This window comes from Stegodyphus dumicola, chromosome 1, assembly GCF_044657685.1.
Source record: "Stegodyphus dumicola isolate Sdum_Otavi_A_Nest chromosome 1, ASM4465768v1".
In the NCBI taxonomy this organism is placed as follows: Eukaryota; Metazoa; Arthropoda; class Arachnida; order Araneae; family Eresidae; genus Stegodyphus; species Stegodyphus dumicola.
In genome coordinates this window covers 191,128,001-191,155,730 of record NC_140768.1, presented here as the reverse complement: position 1 = coordinate 191,155,730, position 27,730 = coordinate 191,128,001, and the positions used below count along the sequence as shown (strand labels likewise).

The 27,730-nt window shown below is 33.4% G+C and overlaps 1 protein-coding gene across 5 annotated transcripts in view; it reads right to left on the bottom strand.

The window, feature by feature from the left end:
* Window positions 1-27,730, bottom strand: part of LOC118187029 (synaptosomal-associated protein 47-like) — a 77,890-nt gene that overhangs the window by 44,306 nt on the left and 5,854 nt on the right. Inside the window, exons 2-5 of one of the 5 annotated variants that reach the window (XM_085824150.1) lie at window positions 27,105-27,296; window positions 25,951-26,078; window positions 25,086-25,858; window positions 9,153-9,339 (exon numbers count right to left, since the gene is read on the bottom strand). In XM_085824150.1, the coding sequence (XP_085680276.1) occupies window positions 9,153-9,339; window positions 25,086-25,841 (943 nt within the window). In that variant the 5' untranslated portion in view covers window positions 25,842-25,858; window positions 25,951-26,078; window positions 27,105-27,296. The remainder of the gene's footprint in view (window positions 1-9,152; window positions 9,340-25,085; window positions 25,859-25,950; window positions 26,079-27,104; window positions 27,297-27,730) is intronic. The other 4 variants (XM_085824145.1, XM_085824159.1, XM_085824152.1 and 1 more) reach the window with 4 other exon arrangements.

Below are 27,730 nucleotides of genomic sequence, written 5' to 3'. Positions count from 1 at the left end.
AATAACCGTGAAGCATTTCGAAAGGAGTTTTATTTGTAGTCTTATTTATCATATTGTTTAGATTTCTTTCGCATTCCTTAATCTTTTTGTCCCAGTCTCTCTGATTCGGATTTTCCATACTCGTTTTAATCGTAGCCAAAATTGTTCGATTTGCTCTTTCCATCATTCCATTACCACTTGGATGCTGAGTTGAATTGAGTGTATGACTGATTCCATTATTTTGACAACAGTTCTGTCTGCTGAAAAATGTCCCAAAAGATCCTGAAATTTTACTACAATACCTTTTCTCATCGATTTAGGTATGACATATAAGAATTTCTCCTTTTCCTGATCTTTCACTTTACGAAACAATCGATTATTCTTCAAGACGTAATTTTCATTTACATATTTCTCTGCATTCGTTCTATCATTTATCTTTTTCTTTAAAATGTCTATTAATTTGCGTAATTCTGGATCTGAATACTGAATCATAAGAATTTGTTCATCTATCATTAGCGTTAAACAAACTTCCAAGTTGTTTTCAATTATGGAGTCTAAAGTTTCTTCTGGCTGATCAACTGGCGATCGGCTCAATGCATCTATGTGACTCATTTTTTTACCTTGTCTGTGCTTTATTTCAAGATTGTATTCCTGGATCAGATTACTCCACCTTGCTATCTGAGGATTTGAAGTTTTCTTCGCGTTTAAATAACTAAAGCTTGGCAGTCTGTAATTACCGTAAATCGGATTCCAATTAAAAATTGTCGAAGTCGTGGTGTTAAACTCCAAACTATAGCCATTAATTCTAATTTGCTTGAATGATAATTCTTTTCTGTTTATGTTGTTCCTTTACTCACACAATAAACTAAATGCCACTTTCTATCTTCACCTTTTTGCAACAGCATTCCTGCCAGTCCTTTGTTGCTCGCGTCTGTGTGCACTTCAGTCTCTGCTTCCGGATTATATAATGCTAGTATTGGTTCATTAGTTAAATGATTCTTTAAAGTACTGAATGCTTCTTGCTGATCTTCGTTTTAACGAAATGTTTCATCCTTCCTTGTCAGTCTCGTTAGCGGCTCAGCTTTCTCTGCGTATTTCGGTACAAACCTTCTAAAGAAACTTGTAAGACCTAAAAATTGTTTAACTTCATGTTCATTGGTTGGTTTAGGAAAGTTTAATATAGCTCGTACTTTTCTTGGTCCAGGTTGCATACTATTTGATTTTATTAGAAATCCCAAATACTCAACTTCATCTTTTCCAAATTCGCATTTTGTCAGTTTCAATGTCAGCATTGCTTCTCTCAATCTATCAAACACTTTCCTAAGTTTTTCCATCATTTCTTCCCAAGATTTAGCCGGAATTAATATGTCGTCCAAATAGCACAATACTTCTTTATTAAGCAACGGACCTAAAACTTGATTCATAAGTCTCTGAAATTCTGCAGGTGCATTAGCTAACCCAAAGATCATACGTTCAAATCGACCAGTATCATCTGGAGTGATGAAAGCTGTTTTCAGTTCCGCTTCTTCAGTTAAAGGAATCTGCAAATATCCATGAGCTAAGTCCAATGTAGTGAAAACTTTACACTCACTAAGACATTCAAGAAGATCATCTATCCTAGGGAGTGGAAATTTATCTTTAAGAGTTTGCGAATTCAACTTTCTATAATCTATCACTAATCGTAATTCACCTGTTTTTTTCTTTACGAGTAAAACTGGACTAGCATACGGAGATCTTGTTTCAGTAACAATTCCATATTTCTTCCATTCATTTATTATCTTCTTTATAGAAGCACGGTCTTCGGCATTGGTTTTATACGACTTCATGCAAATAGGCTTACTCCCTTCAATTTCTTTAATATCCATTTTTGTTAAGTTTGTACACCCTAATTCCTCCATATTTAATGCAAAACAATCTCGATATTCATTTATCAAATGTAAAACTTCCTGTTTTCTCTCTGGCGTAATATTGTTATCAACTTTAATTTCTTCTAAAGTAATCGGTCTCCTAAACTTCTTAATTTCATTTATTATCAGTATTTCCTTTTGCCTTGAATTTTCAGTTTTCTGATCTGAACTTGGTTCAACTAATTCTGCTACTTCCGCTCTACCGATACATTGATTCTCTTTCAAAATTAGTTTTCGATCGCTGTAGTTAGTGACTGGTATCACTGTTTCTCCCTGTATTACTTCCAATAATGAGCCTAACTCATCTTCCGATCCACTTATTAAAACATAACCGTTATTTATTTCATCAGTTTTAACTTTCACGAAATTAACCGTATTACTTTCGATTTGAGTTTCTTGGGAAGCCTTCAGTTTAATTCGCGGAGTGTTGCTATCATTTTGCAACTGTGAAAATGGGCAGTCATTAGCATAGCGTATGTGCAAGGTATTTCCTATCTTGGCGTATGCAATATGCGGTAAATCAATCCATGTTCGACCAACTAATAAGTCGCATGGTTGCATTTCATCTCCTACAATTAGAACTGTAATGTCCTTTCCTTCCACATTATCAATCTCTAAGTTAACAGTTACTTTTCCTAATGTTCTAGCAGCTGGTTTATTCTGGTTCCTAAAGCCAAACAATTCTTCCACATCAGGTTTAATAATAAGATTCAGTCTCTTAGCCGCAGACTGTTTCAATAAACACGAACTAGAACCCGTATCTATGATTGCAGTAATTTCTTCTCCATTATTTATGCGAGCATACTTTAAATATACAGCTGGTGAAACACCTGAATTCTGGTCCACGGATAAATTATTTTTAACATTTGTCAAGTCTGGATTCTTAGACGTACACCTTTTAAAAGTATGACCCTTTTCATTACATTTCCTGCAAATAATTTCTTTTTTAGGCTGAGGACAATCCGTCGCTATATGTCCATAATCATTACAATTGAAGCATTTCAGCTCACCCTTTTCATTGCGGATGGCAGAATTATATTTCCTTTTCCTTTCGTCTGTTTTATAAAATTTATCTCTCAGATTGTATTTATTATCAAAACTGTTTTTAAAACCCACTTTGAAATTACCATCTGTCTGCATGGAATCTTTAACGTTTCTTTGTCTTGAATACTGATTATAGGATCCTTCATAACATTTAGAACCAGATTTGGGCTTTGAATTATGCCTAAAAGTTTTATTTTCTACTTGAAATACTTTTATCCCTGCCCGAATATTTTCATATTCATCTAGTTTTTCAGCCAACTCTTCAGGATTAATGAATTTAGACCAATCATCAATGAAATGGTCTCGGATAGCAGCGGGGACCCTTTTCTTTAATTGATCAGTAATAATAAGTTGTTTTAAAGAGTCAAAATCTGTTACATTTAATCCAGCAAGCCACTCTTCAAAATAATTTTTTAATTCAAACGTGAAGTCCTTCCACGTATTACGCAATGTTTTAATATGATCAATGAACTTTTGTCGAAACTGTTCAGGGCTTAACTTAAATTTTCTCAATAGCAGTTGCTTAACGTGCTTATAGTCGTTAGCTTTCTCTTCTGATTCACGGGCAATTAATTGAGTTATTTCATAAGGCAATAGACCCAACAGCTGAGAAACCCAGTTTTGTTCTTCTAACCCAATACGTCGTGCCTGTCTCTCAAATAAAACTAAATAAAAACTTATATCACCTTCATTCAAATCATACTTATGCATTAATTTACTCATATCACAAATATTACTTCTACTAACATTAGAAGGAACAGAATCATTTACATTACTACTTCTGATTTCCGCTTCTATTTTCAGTTTTTCAAGTTCAAATGCTCTTTGCTTATCTTTTTCTTTTTCTACAATTTCTAACTTTTCCCTGTCTAAACGATCATTTATAATTCTATCTAGCATTTGTTTAGTAAAGTCTTCGTTATAATTCTTACTATTCAAAATCATATCTCTTTAGCCTACAATTTTAATATCAGAAGGGACATCTACATCAAGTTCCAAAGCAAGTTCTTTTAAACCACATTTTTTGCCTCTTGCCAAATAAGCCATCTTAGACTTCAATTTTCAAATACTAATACAATAATTATACTTAAGTTCTTTCCGTTTAATACTTAGACATAACATAAACAGTTTATAAATTCACGTACCTTTCTACTTTCAGTTTTGGCGAGCTTCCGCATTCAGTTTAGACTTAGCGTACGTTAAGGCAATACGTTGTTAAATCTAGATAATAATTCTAGTTTATCCCACTTCTGAAATGTTAGCATTTAATTAGTTCCTTTATTAAAAACACATTCCATCAACATTAATTGCTAAATACTTGCTTTATTCAGAAACATTACCGTCAACATTACTGCTCAAAAAACATTACCGTTCAAATTATTATCTTTCTAAAAAAAAACTGTTGTTGCCAATCGGGAAAATACATTTTAAATAAAATTAATACGTTGTGTTTACAGCAAAGGCTGTCATTTCCTCGGGAAAGGTGCTATTGACTTTTTTTTTCGATCGTCAGGGGCCATTACTGATTGAATTTGCTAAACGTGGAGAGACTATCAATAGTTCGCAATATTGTGCAACGCTGGATCGGCTGCGTGTCGCAATCAAGAACAAACGACCTGGAAGATTGACGAATGGTGTGATCTTGCTACACGACAATGCTCGTCCCCACGTCGCTGATGTGGTTAAGACACAACTGGCAAAGTTCAAGTGGGACATGCTGCAACATCCTCCATACAGCCCAGATTTGTCGCCATGCGACTTTCACATTTTTGGGAACCTGAAAAAACATCTCAAGGGTACCAGATTCGTGTCGGACAACGCCGTGAAGGAGTCGGTTACAGACTTTTTGAATCGACAGTCCAAGGAGTTTCATGAGACGGGGATCACGCAGCTCATTTGTCAATGGGATAAATGTCTCAATGTTCATGGAGACTACCTTTAAATAAAGTACTCTGTTTGTCATATATTCGCATTGGCTCACTTTCATTTGACTCGCCCTTGTATATTTCCGCTAGATATATTCCGCCAAGTATTTCCGCTGAATAAATAATGCTTTTGACATTTCAATATGTGCATCATATAAAAATAAACCAACGGAACTAAAAAATATTCTGCTTAGCAAGCACAGTAAAACTCTTTTAAGTGTTCATAAACAAATCTCGTACCGAACATTAAAATTAATTATCTCTGCAAAATATTGCAAACGTTATTGCACAATACGTGCGCTGTAATTCTTCCCTACGTGATATTACGCAATCGGAATCAACAACTGCCGGTATTGGGAGAATAAAGAACTAAATAACTGGGGTGTTTTTCATTCTAATTTTCAACAGACGGCGTTAAATTTCCGGAATAGAATCATTCTTCGCTTGGGTTGGTAGACCGCAGAACTTTTAGTCCTATTCAATCCAGATTGGAAATTGACCAAAAAAAAAAAAAAAAAAAAAAAAAAAAAAAAAAAAAAAAAAAAAACCTTTGTTTTGCAGCGAACTGTAACAGTTTCAATATTCAAGATTTTGCAGAGAAAAGGGAGACCTCCCAACCTTCGTACTGTATAATATATTGGCCAAAAAAATGAAATTATTTTGACTATTCGATTACTTTCCCTTTATTTAAGCCATTCCGAATATTATTCCTTAGAAAGCTACTTTGTGTTAAAACACAACCATTTTTGGAAGTTTACTATACTTCAGCAGTTACTGCAACTATGATAATATAAAAATTCATACATATGCTCATAATATAAGCATAACAATCATAAGAAACACGAATATTAACTGACCAAGCAGAACGAGAATCCAAATTTTTAAGATCTTGATAGAAATTCAAACATGTGTAGTATTTGGGTGGCAGGAAAAGAATGCCGAATGTAGCGGAATTTTCTACTGCTTTCGCAATTCTTTGACCGATAGAACGACGGGCACCTGTCTGTACTCTTCGTGCACACCAAAGGTTATGTTAATGCAGAGAAAGGGGAAAAGCTATTTCCGGGAGTATGACTCACCATCTGACATTCCATATCAGGAAGAAGAGTTGTTTATTTAGTTTCGGCTTTGGTACGGGGGAAAATAGCGCGTTCATAAAAAAAAAAAAATGGTTAAAAGCAAAAAAATAAGCACTAAAAACAAAAAAATAAGGGCTTTAAAGAAAAAGTAAGCACCTATAAGGGCCTTTATATTTTATTTTCAAATATAAGGATTTATAAGCACTTATAAGGACCGCTACGAACCCTGATTTAGCATTGAAGGAAGGTAGGTGAAGAGGGCTGTTACCTATGAAAAAAAGCTGATATATTTTAGAAGTTGGTTCAAGCTGTTGTGCTAATGCGTAACTACTGATGATGCCATTACTATTTACTGTGAATATATATTGTGAAGGTTTATCAGAAAGCGAGAAAGCAATGGAGACGTGCGAACCATGTATTATCGCTAAATCTAGTAGTATAACTTTTAAAACCATTCCAAAGATATCAGGTAAACAATTGCAATTGGTTTATTTAGATGTTTGTGGCCCACTCCCAGTTCTATCTAAAGGTGGGAGTAAATATTTCCTCGCAATCGTAGACGACTATAGTAGATTAGTAACATTATATTGTACGAAATATAAAAGTGAATTGTTCACTAACTTTAAAAACTATCATAGACAAATGGAAAATTTGACAAGTAGAAAGTTAATTAATAAATGCAGTGATAACAGTGGTGAATTCTGTAACAGCAATTCGAAGGGTACTTAGTAGAAAATCTAAACAGAAAAGTTTCCAAAAATATCATTTAGCATTGGTTCAAAGGGGTGGGGAAAGTAAAAAGCAAAAATGCACCAATATGGTAAAGAAATGCCTCATATAGTGCCTGGTACGATTTAATGTAAAAGTACCATCTAGATGGATCACTTAGCACATTTCTTTGCGAAAAAATTAACAGTCAAATAAACGAAATAAGATTTAAAAAAAAAAAAAAAAAAAAGATTAACAATGATTGGCTGTTATGGCAATTCTTCTGTCATATCACAGGTTCTAGCAAGATTTACAGATCCTCGATTAATGCATATGTAGCAACTTTGACATTTTTTTGTAACCTTTATGAAAACTGCTCTGGTGTAAGTTTTAGTGCATTTTTTTTTAATGAATATGCTGAAAATTATGCCAGTTTGGAAGTTTCTCACTAGGTTTCTATTTAAAGAATGTTCTCTTGGTAGATATTCTTAATTCCTTCTCTTTACTGTATCATACTTGCCAAATCTCCCAGAACCTGAACCTAATGTTTATACTGTTTAGTGAGGAACATGTTTTTCAACAATACATGAAATTTATTAAATTAATGAAACAAATCACATTAATTTCATTCCCCTAGTAATGATGATTTTTCTTGTTAAATTCACTTTGATCTAAACTGTGTTAATCTACTGTAGGCATTTATAGAATTTTATACAAAGATTCAACAGATGTTTAGTCAGTTAATATTTATATTATATTTTGTTTTACATAAATATATATGTGTCAACTTTCCCTGTAAAAATTTTTTATGCTTTTTTCCAATTTTTGTTTTTAAAATATTCCTATTTTTGTTCTCATATATTTTTATAGCTTTAAAAGAATCCAGAAAATGTCTGTGGTGAAATAAAAAATGTATTAATGTTATTGACACAGAGTAAATACATTTTATAGCAAATTATAATACATTTTATCATATTGTTTCAAGAATAACAGAAAAAAAAATAAAACTACCTGAATTTTCTGTAGTACTTATTTATTACTTTGGCCTCTGTTGTTTTAACAACACCAAAAATCTCTCAATAAATTATGCCGGAATCTATTGAGAGTGGCACTCTTTCTATTGTGTGGCAATTTTACTCAAAACTCTTCCTGTGGTACGCACACTACAAATGGCTATGTTAAGGATTACCAGCTATTTGTGAACATCTCTGAATAAGGTTGCCACTTCGGAGCAGTTCAGTCATGTTACTCCTTAAAGTAGCTCTTTCCCCAAGATTTATACACAAAATTTAATCAAATCTCTATCACAGATATCTTCCTCACCCTCATGATAAAATGTACTGCATAGTTTTATCGGGTTCAAAAGCGTAGCTAGGGTTTTCAGCACCCGGGGACAACTGAAAATTTGGCCCCTTTTCTATGTACCAAGAATATACATTTAAATCTAAAATTTTATAACATCAATTTGGTGTCTGGATGCTGTGCCCGGGGACAGCTGACCCTCCTTGCCCCATCCTAGCTATGCCACTGACCCGGTCATCTGGAAAGATCTGTAGTTTTAAAAACTAAGATGTGTTTTCTTCTAAATATTTTGCTACTATTAATAAGGAGTAACCTGGATCCAAGCAAATGTTTAAATATGGTCTTTTCTGCTTGTATTACAAAATTCTAGCATCAATTGTGGCATAATTTTTGCTTTATTGAGGTGATAAAAATGGAGAACCCAAAAGTTCATTTTCATCAATCTTGCACTCCTTGCCACGATGAATTTCATAGGCTTGTTCTGAAGTTACTGACAGACAAGAGATATATGTCACAACAACAACAGAAAATGCAGATCATTCTCTACCTTTTCCAGAAGGGGGGACATATATGTCCTCCATGTTGACTACTTTAAATGTGTCTCAAATTTTAGTAATTGTAGAGATTTTAGTAATCAACTCTTTAATATGGAGTAGGAAGTGTAAGACCCTGTTGATTTGTTTTTCTGCTCCTTCCTATAAAAATATGTGACTAAATGGCACTAATGCATAAAAAAATTGGTCCCTGTATCCCATGGGAAAAGGTTAAAATGTATACAAGAAGAAAAAGATGATCTTCAATGTCTGAAAGAATGTCAACAATGGAATTTGATCAAGCTTCTCAAAAAAGGGAATGAAATAGACTTCTGAAAGAAAAACTGAACATCTACATTCTACGTAAACGTTTCTAGTTATTAGCTTGGTTTTTTTTAATTGTTTGTTTATTTGTTCTTTAATTATTAATTTTATTTATTAATTTATTTATTGCATTCATTTAAATTTTTAAGAGTTATTTTTTACAGTAATTATAACTTTGCTAGGTCACTTTGTATTATCTATATTTTCCTGTACTCATTCAGTAATTAAAACTTTACAGGCTCATTTTTAGATTATCTGTATTTTACGGTTATTAATGCACACTCACGCATAAATCAGCAAGAATAATCAGGAATCTAGTATAGTTGTTAATGAAAAGATTCTGTTACTTACCATATGATGATGAACTTGATGCTGTTTCATAAGCAGAGGAAGTATCATCCTCAAACACTATTTTAGTTTTAAAAGAGGAAATTGATAAGAATTTTAGAAGCCTTGAAAGCTGTGGACACATCAAATAACAAGAGTGTATTCTGCTGTTAGTTGAATACGTAATACTAAGCTCCCAGGGTGACAGTACCTGAAAAACAAATGAGATTTCTATTAACATACAGAATAAATAATGCATAAAAGGAGAAAAGAAATATTTAAAATGATGTTGCATTTTTTTCTTTTCTGACACCAGTTGTTACATTATTTTCTTCCTTCACGTTTTTTACGGGGTTCGTGTGATTTACAGTGAATAACGACGACACTTGATAAAGTATCGAAACACACTTTAATCAGGGAGCAATATTAATCAGGACAGCTCCAATAACACTTTTTACAGTCGTCGAAGATCTACTATAAACACGCTGGAACAATCAGCGGCACAGCACTGTCAGGCAATAACGGTGGAGATAGCTTCCTGCAAAGCACCCGACTCTGCTTTCCGGAGTACAGCTCCCGACTTTGCTTGGTCGTTCTCGGAACTAGAAGGTTTTCCAACCGTCCATGGTATATCGCCAATTTTGTCTCCAAATGGGCGATTTCTTGCCAAATGTGGCAACCCTGCCCTGCTTTGCCATTTTATGGCAACCCTAAAACTGCTTTGCAGGGAAGCCATCTTACTGCGCCTGAACATTTTCTAACAATAATATCAAACATGTATTTGCTATCAATTACAATTTTGTTGTGGCAGTAATGTTATTACAAAATATAGTGACTTAACATTTCTTTGGGGACACCTGTGTTTATGAAATTTACTTTCTGATTCCTCCTATAATAAAATGAAAATTTTGCATTACTCATGCCAGTACTCAAATGAACTGCAGAACTGAAGCAAAAGGAAATCTTAGTTAAAGAGATCAAGAATCTTCATAGCTAATATAAGTTTTGTTTTTTTCTGCCAAGTTTATTTGAACTTCATATATCACTCACTAGAATCATCATTTAAAGGATTTTCCTATCTTGCAGTAATTCCATATTTTGTAAATGAACCTGAAACATCACAATATACATGTGGTTGTCATTACCTGGTACCAACCGATTTTTACTATTTTTCATTTATTTATTGACTTATTTTACTACTCATGCAATATAAATTTATTTTCTAAAATAATTATAAAGATATAAAAAATAATGTGTTTTAAAAGTAAAAATGTGTGTAGGAATCTTGAAGGTAATGATAAAAAGTACATACTTTCAGAAGCAAACCAAAAACCAGAAAAACAGGTTTTGCCATCTGTCACATACTGAACTAACAGTGCAACGTATCACAATTATTATAAACTAAACAAACTGAAAAACAGTATGAGCAATTAAAAAAAGTAATAGAGAAATTAAATTCTCTGTGTACCGTGTGAGTAAAACAGTGAAATCTCCGAAGCTGTTTATGTACAGTACATAGGTATAACACTTCAGCACCTCTTCAGCAGCAATATATTGATGGTAAAATGGTGAGAGTGGTTTTAATTTTAAAGCCACTAGTTGATTTTGACTTCTTAAGGTCTCGTGACACCCTCTATGATTCGTATAGCGAACCATTTGCTCCTGCATTTTTTAGTTAGCTATTTTAATGGCATTGTTTACCATACAGAAATTTTGAATTAGCTATTTTAACCCTCCAAGCATTACGAGTTTAGCCCTGAAATTTCTAAGTTCCTCAAAATGTATTGAATAAGCGATATTTTCTTGATTTTAATTAAAAAATGACTATCTCATTTTGTACCTTGATTCCTTTTCTTCCAATATACATGCAAACCGAAATCAGATACATTTAAAAGCTAGCAGAAATGTTCATGTATAATGAATATAGAAGACAGCCTTCTGTACGGAATTTTCCAGCTGTAACGCTGAGAGGATTAATGGCGATGTTTACCATACAGAGCATCTGTGAAGCATGTGTTCATCTGAACTTGTGTTGCCAGTAAGGACAGAACCTTCAATCCTTTGCTCTATAGCATGATACTTTTACAGATTACTTCAAAACAGCTTCCACCGGAGGAATCCATAAATAGCAATGACTTTTGTTGGTGGCGGCACTTTCAGAGCTGCCTCACAACATCTTAGTTTGATAGGTGCAATATTTAGATAGACATCATGCATAGTGTTGCAAATAAGCCTGTTTTGTGCCCATGGACACAGCTGAAAGACCCCTGTCGTGCCCACATCTTTCCTGTACACTGTGAGGATAAGGCATGAGCATGTAGCTACTGTGATGCTGTTAGCTGGTTGGGTATGGCTGCAGGTGCATGTGGTTGATGCTACTGTTTGTCTGCATGTGAGGGGGGCAGCAGAGCATCTAGTCACCTAGGGTTGCCAATGCAGCAAAGGTGGTTTTTATCTTATAGCCACTACTTGACTTTTGATCTCTCCGGGTCTGGCACCATCTATGATTGATATAGTGAATCACTTGCTCCTGCTTTTTTTAGTTTTCAGTTATTTATATTAAGTGTCTGCCAATACAGGGTGATAAGACCCACGTAATGCTAGAGGCCTTGAGTGTGTTCAGAGAGCTGATGGAAGATGTGAGGCAGTGAGGATGCGAGATTTCTGAGATTGTGATATTGTTCTATTTAATTAAATCAATTTATATTTTATTGATTGCCTTGATTGAAATTTTGTGTAATATTATGAACCACCATATATTCAAAACTTGGATTACCTTTGAATCTTCAAACCACTGATGTGCATTTGGTGCATCTCGGCCGAAAACCAGTAAGAGAAACTTTATTGAATTATTGAAACTGAATTATACCTGGATCGAAATTAAAAATGGCTGAAAATCTGTCATTGAAGAAGAAACGCACAGATGTGCGTTCGATGTTGACGAAATTAATTAACAAAATAGAAGTTGCTATCAACAATGAAAACGAAACAGTTGATCAGTTTGAAGCATTTATGGAACAATTAACCGGAAACGAAACGGGCTTAAATTCTTTAAATGATGAAGTTGAAAATCTTTTGAGCGTTGAGACAATATCTGGAGATACAGAAACTTCAGAAGAAATCAAAGAAAAAATAATTTTGTTGGAATTCGAAACTTCATTCTAAAATAAAGGAAATGAATTCTGATTCTATCCAAGTTGATACAGTTGCACAAAACATTCAGTTGATTAATAATGAAACTGAAAATATAAATATAAAATTGCCTAAATTGCACATTAGTAAATATTACAGTAATTATTATGGTTGGTTAGTTTTTTACAATTTATTTGAAAGCTCTGTTCATAATAATCCTAAATTAAGCAAAGTTGATAAATTTAGTTATTTGAAATCCTATCTCGGTGTTACCGCGGCAGCATGTACTAGTGGATTTGCTAAAAAATCCAATATTTCTGATCAACTCAAGGAATTTTGGGATTTAGAGAATTTGGGTATCGAGGCAGAAGTAGCTGACATAGAACCCACTGAGAAAGATATAATGAGTGAATTTGAATCCGGAATTACATATCAAAATAAGCGATACAAAGTGAAATTGCCCTGGAAACCAAATATGAAGACATTATTAGAAAATAACAAGCAGATAGCAATGAAAAGATTTTTGAGATTGAAATCAACTTTTAAAAATGACGCTTCATTATTTTGTGAATATAACACTGTTTTAAAGAATTATCTTTCGGAGAATATTATCGAACCTGTCCCAGTTGACGAAGTAAATTTACACCAAAATACATTTTATCTACCTCATCGAGCTGTAATACGTACGGATAAGACTACAAGCAAATTACACATTATGTTTGATGCTTCGGCGCATGCAAAAGGTCAGTTATCTTTGAACGATTGCTTATACATGGGACTTAAGTTTATGTCTAACCTATTTCTTCTTTTGATCAGATTTAGAACGAATCCGATAGCATTTGTTGCAGATATTAAGATGGCCTTTCTCAAGATTGAAATAGATGAAAGTGAACGAAACTATGTCAGATTCTTTTGGGAAGAAGATCCAGGAACTGATGGTGAAAACAAGATATTGGAAATTTTTTGGATGGCAAGGGTGTTATTTAAGGTAAGATCTAGCCCATTCCTCCTTGCAGCCACAATCAAACATCACTTGAAAAGGTATGTAGATGTATTTCCTCTGACTTCTAAACATCTTAATGAATCATTGCATGTCGACAATTTTATTTGTGGGCAAGTCACTGTTCAACAGGCTATAAAGACTTGTAAAGAAAGTGTAGACATTCTAAAAGAGGCAAGCATGGACCTTCGAAAGTGGAGAACCAATTCTCCTGAGCTAAGTAAAGAATTAAAGAATTTAAACTTCAATGTAGATCAGGGTGAAGAATCTCTAGATACCAAGTTGATAGCTTCAAAAGTTTCAAAAGTATTGGGAGTATTGGGAATTGGTTAGGATGAACAAACTGATATGTTTTATTTTCAATAACAGAAATCTGGAAACATTTCTTTTAAAAAGAACTAACACAAAAAGACACTTACTACAAGCAGTAGGTCGACTTTTCGATCCAATAGGTTTTATAGGACCATATACTATTAGAGCTAAGTACTCGATGCAAGAAATTTGGTGTTTAGGATTAGACTGGGATGAAAGATTGCCCAAATACTTAGAAATTGCAATTTCTAATTTTGGAATAAATGGTGCGATGAGATCCAAGATGTAAAGGAAATAATTATCCCTTGATATTATTTTCAAAATTCTTTGCCCAGTCATGCAATCACAATTCAATTACACTGTTTTTCAGATGCATCTAAGAAAACTTATGGTACTGTTGCGTACTTACGCATAGAATTAAAGAGTGGAAATACCTGACAGGGTAGCTCTATTAAAAACCTTTCGATTCCTAGATTAGAGCTCATGGGTGCACTTTTGTCTTCAAGATTGAGCAATAAAATTGTAACTGCACTAAGTTTTCCAGTTACTCGATTTTTGGACAGATTCCTCAATAGCTTATTACTGGATCAAAGGTGATCCAAATAGACATAAGGTGTTCGTGAAGAAAAGACTAAAAGAAATACAAAAATACAGCACCCCAAAGGAATGGCATCATTGTATAGGAAAAAATAATCCCGCCGATTTGATTTCTAGGGGTTTATCCTTAAGCGAGCTTAAGACTAATCAGCTCTGGTGGCATGGACTCTGTTGGTTGACAATGAATAATACAGCATGGACATCATCCTTAGAATCAATAGAAGAAACCAAAGTAGATGTCAATAAGTTAGAGTTTAAGAAGTCAGTTGTAAATGCAACTGTTGAAAATAGCCAAACTGAACATGATTTGATCACAACATACTCCTCATTCAGTAAATTAATTAGGATTACTGCTTTATGTTTGAGATTTATAAATAACTGCAAAATGAACCCGAGTTAAGACAGACTTCACATGTGCTTGTGAATTAAGACATGCTACTGAAGTTTTAGTAAGACTCATACAGTCAACTGAATTTCGAAGGGAAATAAAGTGCTTAAAAAATGGACAATCTATTCCCAAAAAATAGTAAAATATCATCTCTGAACGTATTTCTTGACAAAAATGAGGTACTCAGAGTAGGAGGAAGACAGGAGTATTCTAAGTTTTCTGAATTTCAGAAACATCAGATACTCTTGCCAAAGGCTCATCATTTCACTAATTTAGTTATTGAATATTATCATAGAAAATCCTTGCATTCTGGTGTACAGAGTACATTATCTTTAATAAGACAGTTATATTGGATACCATCTGGTCAAGATTGAGTTAAAAGAGTAATAAATACGTGCATCACTTGCTTTAGAACGAAGAATCAAAAGATAAGCCAGATGATGGGTAATCAATCTACTTAGGGACAGAGTCGTACCTTCTAGACCTTTTTAGAAGGTTGGATTAGATTTTGCAGGACCTATAATCACAAAATCTAATTTGAAAATGTTACAGGTGACTTTAAAGTCTTATATTGCATTATTTATCTGTTTTTGCACTAAGGCAGTGCATTTAGAAGTCATTTCTGAGTTAACAATAAGAGCTTTTCTAGCCTGTTTACGATAATTTATTGCCAGGAGATCCAAGCCATTCATCATCTGAAGCGACAAAACCCACGAATTTCAAAGGTGCGAAAAATATTCTTAACACATATAATGAAATTATCAAATCTAACCCAATTCAAGGAATTAGTGCAGAAGAAAGCATCCAATGGAAATTCATCAAACCAGCTTCTCTACACTTTGGCGGACTGTGGGAAGCAAACATAAAATCAGTGAAACGGATTTTGTTAAGGGTAGCAAAATCAGCTATCATGAATTTTGAAGAGTTAATTACTTTAGTTACTCAGATGGAAGCAGTTCTGAATTCCTGCCCATTATCACCACTTTCTTCCGATCCGAATGACTTACAGCCTTTAACTCCGGGACATTTTTTGACAGGAAATGCTATGTTATCCTTTCCTGAATACTGCTTCAGATTCTCTTTCTTTTCATTCCAGGTGGGAACTAGTTCAGAGACTCCAAGTTAAATTTTGGAACCAGTGGCATTCAGTGTATCAACTACAGAATTGTGCTAAATGGAGCATTTCACGGCCGAACATACTGATTGGACGACTCATACTGCTAAAGGACTCCAACTCCAATCATTTGCATTGGCCATTGGGTCACATCTAGCAAGTGTATCCTGGTACTGATGGTCTGGTCAGAGTAGTTGAAGTTAAGATGTCTACAGGTATTCTTCAACGAGCCATCATCAACAAAGTTATTCCGTTACCATTTAAAGACTAAATGATACAAACTTGAAAAACTTTTATTTTATATATTTTAATAATTTACCAATTTAATATTTAGTTTAGTGTAATTTTATTGACTTTAAATTTTATCTGAATATCTGAAAATTGAAATGTGAACTCCATGGGAGTTTAAGCGGGGAGAATGGCAAGACCCACGTAATGCTAGAGAGCGCTGAGAGCACCTTGAGTGTGTTCAGAGAGTTGATGGAAAATGTGGAGCAGTGATGATGTAAGATTTCTGATATTGTGATATTATTCTATTTAATTAAATCAATTTATATTTTATTGATTGCTGTGATAAGGTCACATAAAAGAAGAAGAGACTGAAAATTAATATAGACAAGGATGTCTCGTGAGAATAAGCTGAAAATTATTATTTTTTAACTTACAAACATGTTTTCAATAGTTGTTAAAATAGTCTTTATTAAAATAATTAAATCGTTGGCAATGTTAAAAACGCAAGCTCGAGAGCCACGAATTGCTCTCGCACGTAAAATATATAGAATTTTATTTTTGAAATATATAGGTTTCTCTCTGCAGAATTGTATGTAGCCATTTTTTTTTTTTTTTTTTTTTTTTTTTTTTGCGTTCAATAAAATTTTTATGCTGTGTTTTGTTTTGAACCTGACGTCACAAACCAGGGTTTGCATAGCGGTTTCAGCCACTACACCACAGCAGTAAATATTAAAAGTTGGTGGCAGCTTTTAGGGATTGTTCCTGAGAGTAAATTTAGGAACGGACTTTTTCGCCTGTGAACTTGAGTTTTATGTTAACAGTCAAGACTTTCTTCTCTTCAAGAACGATCTAATTTTGCGTGCAAGGACGCGTGGTGAAGCCTCTTCAGTGACAAGTGACAGTGTGTCAGAAGGGAACACAGGAGGAAGCGTGATCTAGTGCCGCAAAATAGTGAAATTTCCCGGAAAGATATCCAAGTAGTGCCAGGAGAGTCAATCGAAGGCGTCTTCAAAATTGGTGAGTACCATTTTTGTGATTTTGGAAAGGTTATGCCAGTTATTCAAGACTAAGCTTATTTTGGATATAGAGCAGGAAAAGGTTGCCTCTTAATTAGCATTTTTTATATACGCTTTGTTTGTAGGCATAGGTATTATCATTAAGTGTTGTAAGGCAATTTGTGTTCAAAATTGTTACGGAATTATTCAGTTTTGAAGAGATAGACCTGTTGTTGTTTTTGTGTTATTGTATTTCGGGGTAGGTTATTTTTTTTTAATTTTCCATAATGGGTGAGTTTATGAGGAAATTTACTAAAGCTCTGCTATTGGAGTTAGTGGAGGAGTTTGAAACAAATGTGTCTCAGGCAAATAGAGTAAGAGAAATTAGGCAGGCTATTCTAAATGCCGAGGACTATGAAGAAGAAGCTGCTAAAGAATACGTGGCAAGAATTTGGGCTGCGGCTGAGCAGAGAAAAGCAGAAGAAATAGGGGAACAAGAGAGAGCAAAACGTGAACAAGAGAGAGCAGAGCGGAACGTTAACAAGAGAGAGCAGAACGAGAACGTGAACAAGACAGAGCGGAACGGGAGCGAATTTTTGAATTGGAAAGGTTAAAACTGATGAATGTGGTTCAGACTAATAGCCTAGCTTCCACGGTTTCGAAAGTTGAACAATCTAGAGAAAAAAAGGTCAATTTGAAAGATCTAGTACCGCGTTTTGAACCGAGTAATATAGATATTTCATTATTCTTTATGCTATTTGAGAAACAAGCTCAAAAGGAGAACGTTAATGAGATTGATTGGGTCTCACAATTAATTCCTTTATTACCTCACGATGTAGCCCAGTTAATAGTGAAAGAACCAGCGAATAAAGGGGATGATTATCAGCATGTTAAGAAATTACTCATGCAGAGATTCAAGCTTAGTTCTTGGGCACTAAAAACAAAATTTGAAGAACATTCTAGAAAAAACGGAACGTTATGGGTGGATTTAGTGTATGAATTGAGAGTGTATTTAGAGAATTGGTTGGATTCAGTAGAAGTTCAAGATTTTGAAAGTCTTAAGGAACTTATGCTCACTGAGCAAATTAAGTGGCGAGTCCCTCTAGAAATAAGAGAGCACTACTTAGACAATTGGGAAGAATTTAAAACAGCTTCCATTTTAGCAGAGAAATGCAACAAGTATGAGGCTTTGCGAAGAGATACGAGGCAGTTAGAACAGAGAGCGGGGTTAAAGAAACCATTTGAGAAAGATAGAGAGCGGTATATAAATTCTAACTGTAGTTATAATCAGAAAAGTAGTGGTCATCAAAGAATTAAATCAGAGGAGCATAGAAAAGTGGAGGCTCCTAAAAAAAAGCAAGTTTTCAATGAAGCAGGTTTCGAGAAACAGCAGAAAATAAGGTGTTACCAATGTGGAAAGGATGGACATATCCGACCTAACTGTCCATCACTGGAAAAGAATAAGGCTAATCTGGTGAATAATCTAGGAACGGAGAGTTTAGGAACATGTTTTGAGCCGTATTTCAAGAAAGCAGTAATTAATGGGATAGAGAGAGAATATCTGAGAGATACTGGAGCTGGTATAGATCTGTGTAATAGTACTTGGATTAATACTAGTGACTTATTAGGGGAAACTGTATGGGTGAAACAGCCTTTGGACACAGAATGTAAATGTTTACCTTTGGCGAAAGTCACCATTGAAGGTGATTTTGGTGTGGTCACCACAAAGGCAGTGGTTACTCCGGTAGAGTTAGATAAAGAGTACTATTTGTTAGGGAATAAAACTGCACAGTTGATTGAGGAAATTAGGGAACGACCGGTTCTCTTGAATGCTCGTAGTCAAACTTGAGACTTGTAGTCAGGCGCATGAGCACAGGAGTTTAGAAAGAGTGAGTGCAGAAGACTTTGATTCCAGATTGGAAGTAGAGAAAGAGATAGAAATTGAAATAATTGTGAATAATGAGCTTTCGGAAGAAAGGAAGTTAACCAGTAATATGGAGGAGAACATTTAACATTCCAGACATCAGTTTAGAGGAAAGGGCTATCCTTGCGGATGTTTTGCCAGCAGAATTCTCGGAAGCACAAGCAATGGAAACTCATGATAATGTTCAACACCAAACTAGGGTTCGTACACATTTCCTTACATGAAAATTAAGGACTATTAAGGACCATCAAAAAAAAAAAAAATTAAGGACCTATCAGCAAACAAAAAAATGAATAGAATAAAGCAATTATCCATACAACCGACTTCATGCTTAAAATTTCACTTTCAGAAACTAACAGAAGTGTGTATTATGCACTATTATTAAATTCAATTTAATACTTACCATAAAACAATTTTGAAAATTAAACTAACTCCCTACAAGTTATGAAGTAGATAACATTAAAACATTAAATTAGGAACATAATTTCTTGAAAAACATGTATAAGTGTATTTTACACTAATAACAGTCACTATATTAGAGATTTACATGATTATTATTTAACTTATTTGATATTTATTTAAACACAGTCAACTACTATTATAATCACAATGTAAGAATATTTTGCAGATTAAAATAACTGATTTGTAAACATACAATTTATTTCCTTGGTTTTTTGAAAGATACTAGAATAATAAACTGTACAATAAAAGATACAAAACATTTGTGCTTTTTTTAAATCTGAAATCTTTTCAGCTATTTTAACATCTAATTTATTTATGTCTATTTCCTTTTCTTTAACTATTCTTCTAAGTTCATTTGCTTTGATAAACAAATCAAATGTTCCTGCTGGTCTCAACTTCATCTGCTAAAGCATCTACTTCTTCATTAATATCTTTAATGTCCCTTTGAAGAAATTTTTCCTTCTACTTCATATAATCAATTTCTTCCTCAATAATATTTCTTTTCCTCTTTGAATTTTCAGATTTAGTTAAAGATTTTTGTTCTTCTAAATACTGAACGTTCTTCTAAATACTGAACTTCTAAATAACGAACTCCACTTCTTGCAGAAGCTGCTGCTGATCTCATTTCTTTATTAATTTCGATATTAAGAACACCTCCAGAAAATTTTATGTAATCAAATACCGGGCGTTGAAAAATGTATGATGAGTCACTTAAATTTTCAATTTCAATTGCTTTATTTACAGAGAAGCCCCTTTCCACAGAGGCCTGTTCATGTGACAAGATAAGAATACTTGTCGCAGTGAATACTTGAATAATGAAAATATACATTTTTTACTATACATATATATAATTTATTTCCTAAACAATATTGATTAATTGATTATATTATCTCCTAAGTTTAATTAAAGTAGAATTATTTTAAAAGAGTGAATCCATACTGGTAAGTTATATTTTGAATGATGTATATATATATATATACAGTACAAAGTCCGAGATCCGGACATCCAATATCTGGAATGATCCAAAATCCGGACCTCAAAGCTACCACCAACCAATTTTTTAGGGCTTTTTTGAAGGGAAGGAGTATGCTTTACGCACGCACATTAGATTTTTTTCCTCATCATAAAAAAACATGTCGGAAATCCCGATTCTTAATCTCAGTTTGAAGCTAAATAAAATATCTCATTATTGAAGAAATAATTATTTTAGCATAAATTTGTGTGATTAGTAATTTGACTCCATAGCTGCGTATCTGCTTGGCATAATCTCAAACCGAAGCATTTGTTAATTTTACACCAACTAATATTTTATATCCTTGATGCTGAAATCGCGAATCATTATTTATTGTATTTTGCTTTCATCACCGCATGTTTATCAACGGATGACAACTTGAGTGATGAATCATGCAGCGACGCCAAATAACAGAGTATTATTCGATTACAGATTTAAGTTTAATGCGCTAAAATGTTGACAAGGGGAGATTTAGCAGAAATTTCTTTCCTTATGCTAAAAATAGATTTTGTTAATGATACTCATAGGACAAACGATTATATTTAGTGCTATTTGAATTAAGAATAACTGATTTGTTATTCACATAAAGCCAGGAACAGTGCCAGAGCTCGCATGGCCGCACCAGGCGGCAGAATTTAGCGAAGTTAAACAGAAGTTTTTCATTGCGATGACAATGCCCAATCATCAATCAATTAACAGAGGGCGAAATCTGTAGTATGGTTCTAAATCCAGAAAATACAGCTACCGATAGTGAAGAAAGTAACAGAGAGGTTACTGAACGAGAAAAAATTTTGATTGACAAGTTATTCGGATTTCTCGACACAGCAATTACAGGACTTGAACAATGAAACTTAATAACTGAACAAGAAATTATATGTCTATAGTATTAGTCTAAAGTATTAGCAGAGAAAACAAATCAAACAACTCACATTGAAAGAAATGTTTAATAAAGTAAATATATAAATATTAAGCCCTTTTCTTTTGAAAATTTTGATACCCTTTAAATCATAAATGCTTCATTATTTCATAAATCACGATTTCATATTTTCAATTTTATAATTTCTACGTGCCATCTTAGTAAATTTAAAATGATCTAATATCCGGAAAAATCTCAAATCTGGGATCGCCGAATTCCCGACGAGTCCAGACCTTGGCCTTTGTACTGTATAAATATATATATATATATATAATACGGAATGTATATTTTCAGTTAAACTTCTACCAATAACTTTAGTAATTCATGAAAGTTAATTTTGCGTCTAGTTAATTCAGGAAAATTAGTTTCAATTAGTTGTTTTCAGCTTTAAAAATATTAAAAAAATTTTAATTAGTTATTTTCAACTAATGATTGTATCGCCATTAGCAAAAATTATGCATTACTATCAACAACATAGGTTTAAACCAAATACTTAATTGTCTATTGAAGCTTCAAAACGTATTTCCGAACTTCACTTTTTCTCGGCTAGCGTTACCGAATTTGCCCTTGGCGACCTAAAATCAAAATGGAGCCAACAGATTTCCCACGAAATCGATAACAGACCCTCTGCAGAAATAAACTCATAATCCCGATATTCCATACATATAGTATGTGCAAAAGAGAATAAACTCCGTAGAAAGTGATAAAAAATTAATTTATGGCTTAATTGAAACAAACACAGAAATTAAGCTAAGCAAAACCGTGTAAAAACAAATTGAAATGATAAAACGAAACTTAATTTCCATGTGAATTTTCAGCGCTGATTCTCCCATTATAGAAATTTCAATTTGTTTCAGACAAAGACCATATTTAGCTTTATAAGGATTGTCATCCATCAATATCCAGCTTTATGAAGCCACAGTTTATTGAAAATGCACTTTCCAGGCATCTCGTTCTGGGATTGCTCTAATTTTGGCAAATATTTTCAGAATCCCCCCCCCCTTTTTTTTTTCTCGAGCACCTTCATCATCACTTTCGCCTCTTAAAGAACTTCCGGCTTCACGCTTTCGTCACAATCTGCCTAAACTTATGGATAATACCTGTTTCGAAAGATTGGGTGAATAGCCAATCAGACACCGATACTTTCGTTCAGGTAGCTAATTGTTTTACGCAAATCCGCCAACAGATTGGTTAAGAGCCATGTAATTTTAATTCCATATTCATGAGAAATCGTGAGCAAAATTAAGGACCGTTTATTCATTTTGGCCAAAATTAAGGACTTTTAAGGGAAAAAAATCATTTTTGAAAAAATTAAGGACTTTTAAGGACCGTACGAACCCTGCAAACAAAATTTATTATATCGTGTACTGAAGGAACACAAGATCTGCAGAATTCGATATTCGAAAAACCCACTTCTATCAAGACGTTTTCTTCTGAGAAATTGCTTCCAAATAACCTTGCTGTAAAAATGATGTTCAATTATAATGCTGAATCAAATGCATATGCTATATGGCGTGCAATGTATAAGGAGACATTACCAGCCATTGGCAAGTTTTCTTTGGATGAACTGACAAATCATAAAGTCCGGAAAAAGAAATTGGGACCTCATCCAAATATAGTTGAAATGTATTTTGATTTTGCTGATCAAACACCTCTGCTTCCTGGTGCCTTCATTAATTATCGACAAGCCCTTCCGGTCCGTCTTCTGGGTGATGGATGTGGTAGAAGTATGACTCTATTTCTTCTTATGAAGAGATACAATTGCAATTTAAAAGAATATTTTAAAATGATAGATGTATCTGGTCACACAGCATTGCTACTGTTTACTCAGCTTTTGGAAGTTTTAGTACACTTGCTTCAAAATGATGTTACTCATCGGGATTTACAGACTAACAATATTTTATTAGATTTCCAGTATGCACCCTCCTCTCCTAGGCTTGCTATATCTGAATTAGGGTGCTGTCATTCAGGCCTCTATTTGGTCTACAATTCATATGATTGTGAGAAAGATGGAAATATAGCATTAATGGCACCAGAAGTTGTAAATGCTGAAGCGTGTCCTATCTCTGTGATTAATTATTCGAGATCAGATCTATGGACAGCAGGCACTTTAGCATATGAAATACATGGAGGAACCAATCCTTTTTCTTCTGTAAACTCTTGTTTGAAAAATGATTTTTGTAATGTTTTGGAATTATATTTTTGCAGATTTAAAATTGTTTGCATTGTGTGTTTCTTATTCAAAATGGTTAGAAGTGTTTTGTGTTACGTATTAGCATTTTGTAAACTGAAAGGTACTTTGTGTAGATTCAAAATTTAAAAATCTTTTGTTGTATTTTTGCATTTTTGTTATCTAGAAAAAAGTGCAGGATAATGTAACTGGCTTCTCCATTATCACTTAAATGGTTACCACTTGTGTTTTGAAAGCAGTGAAATGTATTTAGAATTTTTCCTTCCATAGTCAAGAAAAATTCCTTTATGAGGGGAGGAGCTGTGATAAGGTCACATAAAAGAAGAAGAGACTGAAAATTAATATGGACAAGGATGTCTCGTGAGAATAAGCTGAAAATTATTATTTTTTAACTTACAAACACGTTTTCAATAGTTGTTAAAATAGTCTTTATTAAAATAATTAAATCGTTGGCAATGTTAAAAACGCAAGCTTGAGAGCCACGAATTGCTCTCGCACGTAAAATATATAGAATTTGATTTTTTAAATATATAGATTTCTCTCTGCAGAATTGTATGTAGCCTTTTTTTTTTTTTTTTTTTTTTTTTTTTTTGCGTTCAATAAAATTTTTATGCTGTGTTTTGTTTTGAACCTGATGTCACAACCCAGGGTTTGCATAGCGGTTTCGGCCACTACACCATGCCTTGATTGAAATTTTATATAATACTATGAAACACCATATACAATACAAAGTCTGTAATCCAGATGTCCATTATCCGGAATGATCTATAATCCGGACCTCAAAGCCACAAACTTTTTTTTGTTATGCTTTACGCATGCACGTAATGCATTTAAGCATGCGTGTTTAATGTTTACACATGCACGTTTAGCACAAAAAACGAAGCAACTTAAACAACTTACATTGAAAGAAATGTTTAATAAAGTAAACAAATAAATATTAAGCTTTTTTTTTTTGTAAATTTTGATACCCTTTAGATCATAATTGCTCTTTATTTAATAAATTACGGTTTCATATTTTTAATTGTATAATTTATGCATGCCATCTTACCAGATTTAAATTGATGATCTATAATCCAGAAAAACCCTTAATCCGGAATCGCCGAAGTCCCGAGGAGTCCGGATTACGGACTTTGTACTGTATTCGAAACTTGGATTACCACTGAATCTTCAAACCATTGATGTGCACAGGGCATCTGTGAAACATGCACTCATCTGGACTTCTGCTGCCAGTGAGGACAGAAACACCATTCCTCTGCTGTTTCATGATGCTTTTACAGATTACTGAAAATACAAATGTCGCTGGAGCAAGCCATAAATAGCAATGACTTTCATATGCAGCACTTGTAGCATCCCTGCTGTAACATGCAAACATTGTGAACATGTGTACATACATAACTGGGCAAATAAAAATCAGAAAACAAGGTATATTTCAGCAGCTGCAAAGTAATTCTTATATTAGAAATTATTCATTAAAAAGGAAAATGCATAATAATAAAGCTACAATATAAAATAAATATATCAATCTGATAAAAGCACACAGAGTTTCTTAATACATTGAAAGAACTGTATTCTCAGCATTGGATATGCAAAATTAAATTAAAATTTCATGTCACAAATTCATAAATCATGTCACTTGGTTAAAAAAATCTGTAATGATTCTTTGATAGAGATTTTTATAATTACCTGAAATGTTTCCAGTTCATCTTGTGTGATCTGTATTACGCCATGGTAGTGTTCATCTAATAACTTCACATCATCAGAAATAAGTAGAGTTCCTTTTTGCCAACTATTATTGTCATTTGAAATTCCCGAAAAAGAAAACGTCACTTTATATTTCTTTGTTCTTTGCTCCGATTCTTGATTTGTTTCATTCACATTGGGATTTGTTGCACTCATTTTCACAATAGCTTGTGAAAAATGCATTTTTAAAAATTTTTCAGCTACAGTTATGTCTTCATTAATATCTTTGATTTCATTCTGAGCTTCATGAAGCTGCCTTCCTTGATCGGATAATGTATTGGCCGCATCAACTAATGTGTTTTCAGATTCATACAGAATATTTAGAAGTTCTTTCCCTAAAGCGGAATTAGCTTTAGCTTTTTGAGAACTTGGAGTTTTAATAGGCCTAGAAAGCAATGATTCTCTCCAAAATAACTCAACTAAATTATATACACAGTCTCTGCTTGGAAAGGAGGCAAACCAGTGTTTCTCTGAGCCAACACTTATGACCAGAGCAGCATATATTAAACTTGACTGTCGCTTCTCTAAGCCACTGATTGTGCTTAAAGGAAAATAGAGATGAAGCTGATCGCTGTTATTGCTATCACTTACAAACTGAAAAAAGTTTTTGTTCAAAGTGAATACACCTGTCTCCCACTTCTTACTAGCCGGATTATAATATGTGGCCTTACTTTCGAATACATTTGACTTTCCTGCCATTTTTTGCACAGCCCATTCTGGTGGAAGGAAAATACATAGAGTTAGAATGCCTGAGTATTCACATACATGTGAAAAACAATTTTTAAATTATAAAATGAGAAAAACATACAACACTTATCATTAATGCTTCTGTTACAGCAAAAAGATGCTTCTCTGTTGATTCCAACACAATTGCCAATTTTATTCCCGAAATCACCAATCCCAAATTTATTCTAATAAGATACTTCTAGAGCAACCCTAGAAATGTAAAGTCACCTGTGTAGTATATTCTTATATTAAAAAGAAATATGCACATAAGTAAAATTGTCATAATGATTACAAAATCCTTTTTATTACACACACACTAAAAAAAAAGTTTGTTTTCATCATGTTCATAAGATGTATATAAAGCAAGGCGGGGGCGATCAAAGTAATCATGAAGTCAGCACCAATTATTCAGTAAACTGCTAACACACTATGTGTATCTAGAAAAGTTTTTCTATAAAAGAAATAAAAGACAAAAGGAGATGGAATTACAGAGTGAATTGTAATGGTATTTTCTGTTTGGAACAGTGTTTACAAATATAGCACAAAATCTCACTATACTTTGTTACTTGCTACTAATTGTTTTTTTAACTTTTTTTTAATCACTCAGCTAGGTAAAAATGCCAGATGATGATATTTGAGCATAGAGAAGCAGCTATATATCTAGTGCATGTGAAAAAATGAAATTTGTTACACAGTTAATTTAAATGTAACTTTTTTTTTAACTATCACATATTTATTTGTTATCTAACAACTACTTCATTTCTGCAATCAAAAGAGGAGCATTTTTGTTGCTGAAATAATCAAAACTAATTGACAGTTAGGAGTTAATTACATTAACAAAAGTCTGATTCGTATATGGGCAACATTTGTGGTTTTCAGTGATGTAAAAGTTACGAGGTGGAATTTGAAGTAAAATATCACAAAACTGTACACGGTCTACAATATTTTGTGGTACTGATTTTGATTCTAAAATCAGAATTTCTTAGTCTACCATCAGTTTTTTTAACAAGCCTTTCACTGACACTTTGATTTTTATATCAGAGCGGGATCATTAATTTAAACCAAATAAATTCAAATGACTTTTTTTTAAACATTAATTTAAATCAGGTATATGAAAATAAAAAAATATAGATAAATTAGTAGATTAAAGCTAATTTCATTAAAAACAGCATGCTGGAATACTGTAGCTGACAGTCCAGATTTAGATAAAACATATGAATAAAATTGGGTACTTACACATTATTGCAACCACCTTAGTAAAAGTCACAAAATTTTCAGAAGTCACCAAACTCTAGCAACCATATGCATAACAGTTCTTTAAGTAACCACATCCATTGTAAGTTGCAATCCAAAAGTTCACCAGATCATTTTTTCTTCTGAAAAAAATTTCTAAGCTGCATCATGGTGGTTGCACTAATATGCAAGTACCTAAAATTGTAGTGGCACTGATACAATTTTATATAACATCATCATTAATTATATAATGCTAAACATTTCTTAAAATTCTTAAAAACTTTTGACTTTTGAACAGCACTTGATAAAATACAGCAGAAGGACTGAATCATATCAACTGCTGTTCACATCTAGATAGATTTAGAGAAAACACTGACAGATGAAAAATTGGATCAGTCATACTAAGATGCTTTCATTCGTGTTATAACAAACACTGTGGCTATCCCCTTTTTTATACGTATTAAATCAATTTTATGCAGGTAATGAAATGTAACTTTTTACAAAAAGGAAGTATTCATGACCAGTAGTGCTTAGTTTAAAGAAATTTCGAGCAAAATCAGAACCATTCCATCAATTTCTTTTATTTAATCCCAGTATTGCAGATAAAGTAACTCCTACAAAATAGCAAA